The 12,269-nt window shown below is 41.2% G+C and overlaps 1 protein-coding gene across 3 annotated transcripts in view; it reads right to left on the minus strand.

The window, feature by feature from the left end:
• Positions 1 to 12,269, minus strand: part of CARMIL1 (capping protein regulator and myosin 1 linker 1) — a 303,334-nt gene that overhangs the window by 54,898 nt on the left and 236,167 nt on the right. For all 3 annotated transcript variants that reach the window (XM_059724311.1, XM_014606732.3, XM_059724312.1), the window contains 3 exons: positions 7,407 to 7,582; positions 4,865 to 4,952; positions 1,269 to 1,418 (listed from right to left, as the gene is read on the minus strand). In XM_059724311.1, the coding sequence (XP_059580294.1) occupies positions 1,269 to 1,418; positions 4,865 to 4,952; positions 7,407 to 7,582 (414 nt within the window). The remainder of the gene's footprint in view (positions 1 to 1,268; positions 1,419 to 4,864; positions 4,953 to 7,406; positions 7,583 to 12,269) is intronic.

The raw sequence follows: 12,269 nt of genomic DNA on the forward strand, positions 1-12,269 counted from the left end.
CCTGACTACTGACTGCAGTTGCAGAAACCTTCCAAAACTTGACAGCATTGATAACACTCTTGGAATATCTTATGTCCCAAAGGGAGGAAAACGGGATTCTTTGATGCTCAGACACACTACTGAAGCAAATCCTAGTCAGTTGGGAGGCTTAAAGGGAAAGCCTCCAATAACTATTTCATTTCCAACTGGTGTTCCCTCTGCAGTGGAGTTCTTCCAGAGATTAGGGTGTAAAATGTTCATAAAGAATTGGAAAAGAAGTGCTCTAATTTAGCTCAGAGATGCTCAACCCCCAGCCCATAGAGCCATAAAATCCAGTCCATGGGTTTCCCCATGGGTCTGGAAATGTGGCAGTGGGGGAACGGTGGCAATTAACATTCCACCATTCCCCCACCACTGAATTTCTAAGCCCCATGCAACTGGATTGTGCAGGGAGATCAGGCCTTGCTCTCATGAAGAAGGACTGAGTCACAGTCAGACCTAGCTGCACAGCAATAGCTCAGCTGGGGCATGATGCAACCACTCAGGATCAGGACCCAGCTGGGCCATTACTGCGTGGCTGTATCAGGCCCCAGCTGAGCCAGTACCATATGCCTGACAGAGCTCCTCAACTGGAACTGGCCTGTGGAAGGGCCTGGCATAGCTCATCTGGCCCATGGGTCAAAAAGGTTGGGCACCACCAGTTTAGCCTACTATTTATTAAAGATCCAGTAAAAATGCCAGGTGGGATTTTTTCAAAACCACTAAAATGAATCACCCTGTCTTACCAGTAGTTTAGTTCCACACTTTTCAGACCCCAAATGCAAGAGTTTAAGACTTTACCGCTATAAAAATCAGCTGCACTATGGTCACCAATATAACTTCTAAGTTATAAAAAAAGCATCATTTAGCCTGATGGATCAATGGCATGTGGAATGATGACAGAGGTAGAAAACAGCATAATTTGATTTATTGCTACAATCACAGCTCCATATGCCAGTAGCTCAGCAAAAGAGTACCTGTTATTATGAAAGCATTGTGGCAATGTGTATAAGAGAAGTTCTCTTGAATTGGCAGCAAAAAGGGGGATAATCAGTCAAAGAAAATGAGGGCTTTTCCTCCCATTTGCTTGCAATACCTAACTTGACCAAAATTTTCATATACTACAACTATTTATTTCTAATGAACCAAATTCCTAATTGTACATCACCTGATGTAATGGAAAATGCCCACTGAAATTTTGAAAAGGACCTGTGATTTTTAATTCTTTTCTGAGAAAAAAAGTGTCTTACCATACAAGTGTCTAGATCCTCCAAACGTTCTATTTCAGTCAGATCCTCAACTGTGATGATGGAGCGTTTACTTGGTTTCTCTTCAGCTAATTCAATCTCTAGTGACTCCTGATGTGGAAGTGGTTTCCCACGTCTTGTCAAATGGTCAGCCTAGGGAAAGGAATAACGGGATGAAACTAGTGATTAGAAAATGAGAAAGGGAGAGAGAAGTTGTGCATTGTGATTATTACAAATCTCCCTTTATAGGTGAGCAGTAGGGAAGATAAACTACGTACGTCAATGCTGAAATCTTCTACAGAATGACCCTCCCTTCCTGCCATGAACACCAGATGGTGGGCACACAGAAATAAAGTATGCTTATTAAATGGCCAAAAATTCATGATTCCAAAACTGAAGAAAAATACATTTTTTGTTAAGTGGCCACTTGACTTCAGCAAAGAATTGAAGAGGGTAATTAGAAATAAAAATACAGTGTAAATCACTTTATAGACATCTAGAGACAAAACAGGTACCATTTCTAATCCTTTAGTTACTAAGAAGCCTGTTCTATATCATCTGCTTTAGGATAAGCCACTAAGAAGCCCATTATATATCATCTACTGCAGATAAGCATTTTAAAAACTGCCCAGATAGGTAATAAACAAGAGTCCAAAAAGAGTTGGCTTACAGAGGATGCTGTGAATTTTTAATAACTCTTGGGAAATTCCAGAAAACTGGCAAAGTATTAGCACTGAACTAACAGTCAAGGAAGGCAAGCAGTGTGACTTAGATATGTTAATGGCCAGTTAACCGAGTAACAGTCCAGGCAAAACAGTGAAAAAGCTGATATAAAAATCAATTCATAAAGAATAAAAGGACTGGAATACAATTAATGGCAATCCACAATTTTTATGCAAAATTGGTCTTGTCAAACAATGAAATCATATTTGTTTGATGAGATCACACATTAAGCTGATGAAAGTAATTGTGCAAATATAACATATGTAGACTTCTGTGAAGGGTTTGACTTAGTACTGCCTGACACTGATTACAAATTAGTATGCTACAATATCAATATAGTACCTATTTAACAGATAAAGAACCGGATGACTGAAAGATCTAAGTACATTGTCAAGGCGAACAATCACTAAAATGGATTTTTCTACTGGAAATCTACCAAGATGCTTTACATCCTCAAAGATTTGGAAGCAAACATAAAATCATTGCTGACAGAATTCATGGATTATAAAAAATTGGCAGAATGGTAAACACTGAAAAGGACAAGTTACAAACAGAAAGGTATGTAGGACTCAGTCAACAAACGGATTTTAAAACATCCAGGAAAAATGGTTTTTATGGATCTAGAAACTTCAGTTTTCAACCTTCACTGGTTCTTCTAGCTGGGGTTTGCCAGCTGTTAATCAGGATCTCCTATGTGTTTTTATCTAGGTTAGTGGTTGATATATACTCCAGATTCATGGTTCAGGGCTTTGGATCAGGTCCAGTGTCCTAGGGTTTTGTTACATATCTTCTCCAGTTTCTTGATTCAGAATTAAGGGGCATTTATACACATGCTCCAGGAGTGGGGGGGAAGGGGAGGGTCGCTTTAATTAGAGCGGCTCTAAAAGCTGCTCTGATTAAAGCACCTACAGCATCTCATGTATCAGCATCCCCATGCTTAAAAATGGCAGCAGAATCCCTTTAACTAAAGCTCATTTGATGAGCTTCCGTTAAAGTGCCCCCTCCATTTTTAAGCACAGGGACACTGACACATGAGATGCGGGAATTTACTGGAGTGCAGTAATTACCCCGCTCCAGCACACTCAATTAATGGAGCCTGCTCCAACGTGCTGTAATTACAGCACGTCAGAGCAGCCTCACTGCTCGTGTATAGGCGCCCACAAACTATGACCAAAGCTGTTGCACACTGGATTGCTGGTTACTTTCTGAACAGACAGTCTGTAGTAATGAAAGCAGCAGTAGGATTCAGGCCCTTCTGTGGGGTCATGGAGGCAGTCCTGCTTGGGGCAGCAATTTGGAAAGCAATCAACTGTCTCTTATGCTCCTACCCTGTCTCTGGACCCTCTTCTTCAGTGAGATGAATAGTTGCTGGTTCCAGGAATTTGTTATTGAGGCCCTGATTGCAGTTTTATTTGGCACCATGTGATACTGACTGACCTGTGACATGGATGCAACAGGAGCACTGAGAGACAAGAAAGCCCCAAATGCTAGCAGATAAGTGGTAAAAAAATTGTGCCATGTTGTATATCTGCTAGCTACAATAACCAGAGCCCTAGATCAAGTGTAAAATTAAATGCAACAACATACCAACTCTACATATTCTTAGAATCGGAGGTATGTTACTGAGCTCAGTACCATTAGGGCCATTTGAATATGTTTGTTCATAAAGTGTTCACTTGAAAAATTGAAAACCATTTTTTAGACTAGTCCTTTGCAATCTCAGAAGACTCAGTAGTAAATCCTCAGCTGTTTTTGAATACACCTTCTTATAGGATTTCAACCACCTGTACATCAGTTGCATCTTTACCACTCTCAAATTGAAAAATGTGTTGAGGGAACTCTCTCTCAAGAGGCTGTACCATGCCAAACTAATTTGCACAATAAGCAGTGGCATTCAGATAAGATGGTGATGGGCATTAGATGGTCAAACTAGATAAATAACTATCAAATTTGAAGTTGGAACTGTTTTAAGTAGACGCATTATATGTTTCTTCAAATGTATTTACACTGTAGTACATAGTATAAAGCTGAAAAGCATTTATAGTAGCAACAGCATAAAGAATATAAAGCAAATTTATCCTCCACAGATAATGATAGTCTGTTTCCCTGACGTAAAGCTTGGATGAGCATAACAAAGCCATGAAAAAGATGCTGCCAATGCTGTTCATGTTCTTGGAATATTTTAAACAGACTGAAAATACTGCAAAATCTTGGAATTTATGTATTTATAATATTACATAATTTATGATTGTTAGCTATTGTTGCTAGTCTTTTTGCATACTTCTAAAATCTAGCGTTATCAAACCAAGTTGTGATATAACGATCCTCTTCAGTCCCCTCTGTGTGACACTTGCAGCATAAGAGCCTGTAGGCTGTTCTATGGATGCATATTGGAATTGCTTTTTTAATCTTCAGGAAGCAGGTACATCTTCAATAAGCAACTAAACCACTTAGAAGCAGTCTTTCCAGAGAACTGTTCATTTGCTTTCTGTGTGGTTCCATCTTGTGTTCCAAAGCCTTGAAATCACATTTCTGATGTAGCTTAAATAGGCACTGGGTTAGAAACTAAGGTCTGTCCAGCCTCTTCCTCCTTTACTTTATAAGTAATGCCTCATGCCTTACTAAGGTAGCCAGTAATTGTTTTAATTAATGACTATGTATTCTTGAAAAAGGGGCTATGTAATGCAGCCTCTTCTGTAGCTGTGTTTTCTTTTTAAATCAGAGGAATATTTACCCCATGACAACAGTTCACATAAATCCAATGATGAAAACTGAGCTGTTTTAGATACGCAGTTGTAATGAAGAGGAGCTGAATAAGTCATGAAGACAGTGTTCTTAGGATGAACCAAAACACTCAGAATTGTGCAAGCACTTACCAGTTTATGATGGGAATGTGAAAGCGCATCCAGGATTTCATCTACAATTCGATCAGATAGGAAAGAGGCCACTGTCAGTTTTACTTCACTGTGAAAATAGAAGATGAGAGCAGCATAACTTAATCACACCAGAGAATGTTGCCATCTTTATTGCGTTATTTCTGTGGCATAAAGAGTATCTGAGATCAAGCTATTGTATTTGAAATGAAACATAAGAAAGTGCAAGAAGAATTGAGCACTTCAGAGATAGGCTATAAACATAAGAACTCCTGTGCCATTTTTAACCTGCTTCTAACATTTTTAGAAGCTAAAATGAAAACATCTGGCCACGAGAATTAACTAAGAACCATATGTCAGATTAATTGAGGAACAATTCACACACTGATGTTAGAAAAGACAAATCTGGTCTAGATGGGGGACTAAGACTGTCTTGATTGTTTAAGTCTTATTTTGCCAAACAACCCTGGGAACATCTACACATTCATTAATACACTTTAGGTAATGTGCATTATGTTTTAGATCTCCACTGTGAAGTACTAGAAAAATGTGCATTAGCCTATTGTAATGTACATTAGCTAAAGAGCATGGTTTTCTGTGATGCTTTGATACTCATTAAAATAGGTTAACGTGTATTAAAGTGCACGTGTAGACATGCCCCGTGTACATTTCCTTGTCTCCTTTCTGTGGCCTTCTTTCAGTCCAAGGGTGATTGCATGTTGCTGTATTTTTAATCTCTGCCATTACCATTCCTTGGCTGCAAATTATTTGAGCATTTACTTTTCCTACCTTAAAAGCTTTATTCCAGCTAGGCCTGAGTATCTTATTTCGCAGTGAAGAGAAACAGTGGACTACAGACTCACTGGTAGATTGAAACATGATATCAGCGCAACTGGGCTTGTCTTAACTGCAACAGTTACCTCAAGTTACTACCGCATTGCAGTATGAGCACTCACACTGCAAATCACCATTCAGGCTACACGGAGCAAATAGAATAGCAAGTGATAAGTTATGCTAACTTAAACTACAGCATGTACCTACATCCCTAGTGCATTACTAGCTTGAGTGTCAGCACTTGGCTTGAACTTAAAGCATCACATCCCCTGAACTAGAGGTGTGCTTGTGTGGAGAGAGGCTGTGTTAGACGCAACATAGAAGTTAAACTGTGGTAAACATAGATTAGCTGTGTTAGTCTGAAGTCAAGTAGAAGGCAGAGTAGATTTGCACCTTACAGCCTAATTAAAGCAGAGATATATAAAGAGAGAGCACACACTTTTGTGGGCTAGAGAGAACTTCATTTAAGTTGTGAGTCAACCCTGTAGTGAAGACTTTTGGGACTGAGGTATACAATCTATGGAACTGGAATTTACTATAGAATTTGTTGAAGTTGGGCTCGTCTTCATCAGTAGCTCTTTTCCATGGAAATACATGGAAAACTGTACCATGTATCAAGAGTTTCTGATGAACATTTTTTTGTGAGAAGAGAATTGGGTTGCATGTGTCACTAGAACCAAGGGACAGGACTTCCTTGTATTACACAGCTTAACTATTTTTAATAGTATGTGGTAGAAGAACATGTGGCTTGATGTGCAAGGAAAAACAGGTATTTACAACTTCTAACAAAAAAGAAACTAAAAAAAGTGAGTTCTATGGCTTTCATTGTCACGAAAGATGTGACTAAGACTTCAAGACAGTGTTTTGTAGGCCACCTCTTACCTAGTTAACATTTTCAATTGCTCATAACTTTTTCTACTTTTTCTTTGAGACTTTCCATGTTTGGTCTCAAGACAAAGTTTCTTTTTTTTTTAAGGGAAAAAGAGGATAGGAAAATGAAAAATGTAATTTAATCTTTAGAAAAAAAACCAAACCATATTGTATCTATGGCAATTTTGCTCCACTGTACATACTCAATTCTAAATTGTAGGTTTTTAAAATTAAGTTTCTATTTTTCTCTCATTGAAACCATACAATTATCAAAATATAAAATGATGTGCTTTTGCTGTCAACCCAGCCTAGGAGAAAACTGCCCACAGCCAATGACAGCAATATGAGCTCAACCATACTGTGTATCTTGAATATTTTCTGGCAAACACTTACTAAAGAAAAGTCCAATGCTAAACAACAATGTAGAAAGTTCTACCAAATGCCCAAAACAATCAACATAGAAAAATAGATGCAAGTATTTGTTTTCCTGTTGCAGTAATTTTATGTGTTAGGTAAACAAAAACAGTAACATTTTTCAAAGACACATGATTTTTCATTTGTGTCCCTTAAAGCTATACACAGAAATATCGGAGTAGCAAATATTGTATATATAATACAGACCTATACCTGCAGGTTAAGATTACTGTAGAATCTAAATATCTGCATTTCATTGGGCCTCTGTGATGCCTCAATGCTCTCCGTAGAACTTTGTATGCTGTCTTGTGATTTATGGAAACATTCAGAAAACACACCAATAGACAGAGAAACAGTCATGCCATACATAAATGCAACGCACCACCAGACTCTTTAGCCACACTTCTAAAAAGTCCTTTTAACACACCTAATTTTGTTGAGGATGTCAATTCCAGACTGTTCCAAGAGGACGTTTTTCACAAAGGTACGAGGGATAGAAATCTTCTCAGTGCTAGCTTCAATTAGGTTTTGCCGTATGTTGGTTTTTTTCATCACATTTGGGCAAAGGTTTTCAGCTGCATCCACCATAGACTCAAGTAGTGTCTGCAGCAAAAAGTGAATGAAAACAACTGAAAAAAGAGAAAAACCTCAATACTGTGCACCATGGCTTTCGTTAAAGCCATGATCTTAGCGCTCTGCAATTCAACAGCATTAAAGTCCTTTTAAACCTAGGACCTTTGGGATCCAACCAAGAGTCACAAATTAAAAGCAAAATGAGCTGAGACAAACAATTTATCTATTTTTTTCAAATATTAAAGTTATAACTGTATTTGCTTAATTATCAGTACAACAAAAAGGCTCCTATTGGGCACTCAGGACTGTATTTGCACTCTTACGTAGGAAGACTGCTCTGTTATAGATGTCTAATAACACTTCCAAAGGTCAGGCACACTGTGCTCTGAATCTGCAATTGTCTTTAGCAGTTTAAGCCTTCCCATGTATAAAAGGCTTCAGAGCCTGAGATGAAGATGATGACATTGTACATTTGCGTGTGCTTGGAATTTACTAGCAGCATTATCAGGAATGGACACTGGTACAATTTCTGAGGTATACAAAAATTTACCAGCATGAATCTCATTGCCATGTGTGTGAGTTCATATACAATTTATATAGCGTCAACTACACATTTTTTAAATCTGATCAATTATTTTTAAAAGAAAGTGATGTCTCACAAGAGCTGGATCTTTAAGTCAAATGATTGTAAGAGAATTTCTGCTTTCATTAAAAAGGCAAGTTTCTAGTTTTTATGGCTGCAAAGAAAAACTTGGAATTACGAACTATAAACTTTCCAAAGCCTGATGACAGAAGGCGACCTATAAATCCATTTTAAAATCTCATATCTTGACACACATTCTTTGTAGGCTTGGGATGGCAATACTGTATTTATGCTTACTCTCTCCTCTACTGGATCTGTTTGCTGCTTTTTTGATTTTAGCTGCACAAGCCTTGCTTAGAAACATCTTTTACAGAACCTAATAGAAAGGTTCACGTTCAAGTTCTGCACAGGACAGTCAGTAAAAACACTACTGGAAAGTAAAACTGACAACCAACAAAGCAGTTCAACCAACCACCAGTCAGCAACATTTTTGGTCAGAGTGCCAAAACACCCACAGCTTCAACTTGTAAGATGTTGGTGTGCCAGGGGCGGATGGCAGGAGAGCCATGAGGGGCCCAATCCTTGCTGTTGCTGTGTAGCCCCGGTCCCTTCCCCGCCAACCACCCAGAGTCATGCGTGCCAAGCAAAATGCCTTCAAGTGCCACACTCTGGCACCCATGCCGGGTGTTGCCTACCCCTGAAACAGATGGGTCACAAATACATAATGCCCACAAGCTGGAAAATAAGGCCCTCTGTCTTAGGAACTTGTATTTCCTTTATCACTGTTGTGTACCCCTATCTTCAACATATTTATCCTTAGGCCAGCCTGATGAGGCAGGGAAGTGCTATTATCCCCAATTTATAGATGGGAAGCTGAGACACAGGCAGGCTAAGAGACTTACCCAAGGTCACCAAAAAAGACTGTGACAGCATGGCACTGAACCTTGCTTTCCAAAGTCCTAGGTGAGCACCTTAAACAAGAGAGCACCCTACCTCTAATTTCTTTAAATTCTAGTAACTGCAGCTATAGTAGGTATAGAATTTTCCTCTTTAATGTACCAAATAGAAAGCACTGAAAGTATAATTAATAATAAATCTAATTATATTTTTGATACTTTCCATCTGGTGCATCCAAGAGGAAAATGTTATACCTACTATATTTGCAGTAACTGCCTACAGGTGTGTGTGTGTGTGTGGTCAGCTTTATTGTCATATAGTACTTCTTGGAAATCCTAAGAAAGTAAGAGCAGGAAAGAAGAAAGAGGGCCATGATCTTCTATGGAAAACACCCAAAGTCATCCGCACCATAGCAGAAGTTCAAGGTTCCAGTAGAAGGAAGAATAGTACTTGTAGTGTGAGCAGTGCTCCATGTCAAGAGGGTTTCTTACTGGTTCAGTGATACACTGAACCTGGCAGGGTACCAACCTGGCAGGGTACCAAGATACCTAAAATTATGCAGCAAAATAAATATACAACCTTCTTGAGTACTCTTTCCACTTGTCTCTCAGCAAAGATGCTCTTGTCTGGGCAGCAGCCTTCAGGAAGTGCATTTAGAACAGGGGCGGACAATTATTTTGGGCAGAGGGCTGCTTACTGAGTTTTGGCAAGCCATCGAGGGCTGCATGACAGGCAGCCCAGAGCAGATAAATTTCATTTTCTAAATTTTTTTAGGGGCCCCATGGGCCGGATAGAATGGCCTGGTGGGCCGCATTTTCCCCACCCCTGATTTAGAAGCATCTTCTGCATGCTCTCCAGATGGAGAAGTCTTGCAACCGGGGTGGAAGAACACATGCTTTCTTTTTCTCCTGGAAAAACCATCTCCACAATGTCAGTAAACACTCTTAGTCCACTCATATATTATGGAACATACATGGAGAAACAGAGTAATCTGATTACAATCTAAAATGTGTTTGCAACACACACATTGAACAGTGAAAAAACAAAAAGTGGGCAAGCCAACCCTACACAGATTTAAATAAGACTAACACAAGGATACAGAAATGGGAATGAGAGAGTTGCAGAGGAGTGAATACACAAGTATAACACAAAGGAATTCCTTCTGTTGTAAAGTCTCCATGATGCTACTTAAACCCCAGAGAAAGCTTTCCATTTTCCTCAAAACATCTTAGCTAACTGAAATTTAAATCTAAGAAAGCCAACAAGTGGCCACCACCTCAGTTTTAAATACACAAATGTAGGCCAATTTGTGTCTGTATGTGGGAAGGAGAGGCACTGCCACAGATAAGGGACTCCAGCATTAGACCAGGAGACTTGTACCCAATGCAGCTGCAGTGTCACTCTCCCAATGTGCTTTGGGTACTCAGAAGGCTCTGAAGTGGAACCTGCTACAACTGAACCATTTGTGGAGTCACACTGATCACTCATGCTCTCCTTGTTTCAGGACTGACAATGAAACATAGGTGTTTCTGCAGAGGAATGAATCAAACCGCCCCTTGAGTCCTTATGAAAAGTCTTCTCTTGCTTCAAAATCTTTTTTATTTCCTGGAGTTTCCCATTCAGTCTACCATCTTCACTGGCTTCTTGCATCAGCTGGAGATTTTGCCTGGTGATAACATATTGATAGGGACTTGAAAAGTACAATGTGGAAGCTCTGTTGCAATTTGTTTCTTTGGTAAATTCACTTATGCTTCTTTTCACTCCTCTTTTCCCTTCCCCAGTTCTCATTTGAGAGAAAATTCCTGGTATCTGATCTGTTAAAAGATTTTTCAGTAATTTTTCCTAGCTTCTTATGACTAGTGTGGCGGTGAAGCGTCCCCACAGGCGAGCGAGGGGGAGCAAAGGGAACCCACAGACCCCAGACCCCGAGAACAAGCCCCCAGAAGGGCATACGCACCGTCAGAGGGGCAGTGGGAGGAAGAGCCGCATCCGCGGCCGCAGCCGCGCGAGCCGCCATTACGCCGGCTATGGCAACAGCTGTTCCCCGCGCGGCAAACAGCTGAGCCAATCCCAGCGGCCGGAGCGGCCGCGGCGGGAGAATTTAAGAACGCCAGCAGAACAGGGAACGCGCGGGAGCCAGGGAGAGAGAGTACTGGTGTGCTGCCCGTGCCGCAGGCTTTCGCACGGGGCAGCGAGGACCCCATCTGCGGGTCTCAAACAGGCAGCGTAGGCAGGAGTGGGAAGCCTGCCGCCGGCAGCCAAGTGAGAGGCAGCCAGAGAGTGCACACCGAGGCACTCTCTCAGCGTCCTGAAGCAGCAAACGCACAGGAGGCAGGGGAGCACCCTGCGGACGGGAGGAGAGGGGAGACAGCGGAGGCCCCGGGAGGGGGCTGGCACCAGGGGAAGCACCCACCAGCTCCCCCTGGTTCGGAGGAGTATTACCTTTAAGGAAGGAGGAAGGAGAAACCCCTCTTAGCAGGAGGGAGGACGACCGGAACCGGTCAGGGGCCATCATACTGGGCCTGGCAACATCTGGACAACATCGCCCAGCGGTTGGCGTGTGGACGGGGTGTAGGGGAGGCGGAGCCCCATGGATCACCGCGTCCCGTAACCGTGAGTAACACCGTCTATCGGGAGGTCCCACCCAGGATAAAGATCTCCACTGGAGACCCCTCTGAACGTAACCGATTACATCCAAGTCGTGGCAGGCGAGTTGAGGGGAGGGGCCACACCCCGATAGGCCAGGCGGAGCGAGGCACTGGCTCCACAACTAGTTTTTGGAAATGTGACCTCTAGGCTGTGTGCAGACATTTAAAAACTTTACCAGAGGCAGCAGTGTGTTACTTCAACCCAACTCTGTAGCATCTGTAAAGATTAGGCACTTCAGCAGGGCTTTTAGGTGCTTTTATTGAATAGCTGATGCAATCAGTTATTAGATAAGTGCCAAAAAAGCTCCATTAAAGTGCCCAATTTTACAGACATCAGGTGAGCCGGGTTAAAGTAACATGCTGCCTCTTCTGGGCACGCATGGGGTTCAGCGTGGGAATGCACCAAGTTTAAAGTAAAGCACCATTTTTCCTATGTCTACAAGCACCCCTAGTTGCTAAGGCAATTGAAGCCAAAACTGGAGGTCCACTTCGAAGACTTTAGGTGCAATATTTCTCCTGAGGTCACTTTTACAAACAGAACTGTATTTACATGATCTTAGTGTAAACCCCACAGAAATTCGTGATTCAG

Source organism: Alligator mississippiensis, chromosome 3 (assembly GCF_030867095.1).
Source record: "Alligator mississippiensis isolate rAllMis1 chromosome 3, rAllMis1, whole genome shotgun sequence".
Taxonomy (NCBI): Eukaryota; Metazoa; Chordata; order Crocodylia; family Alligatoridae; genus Alligator; species Alligator mississippiensis.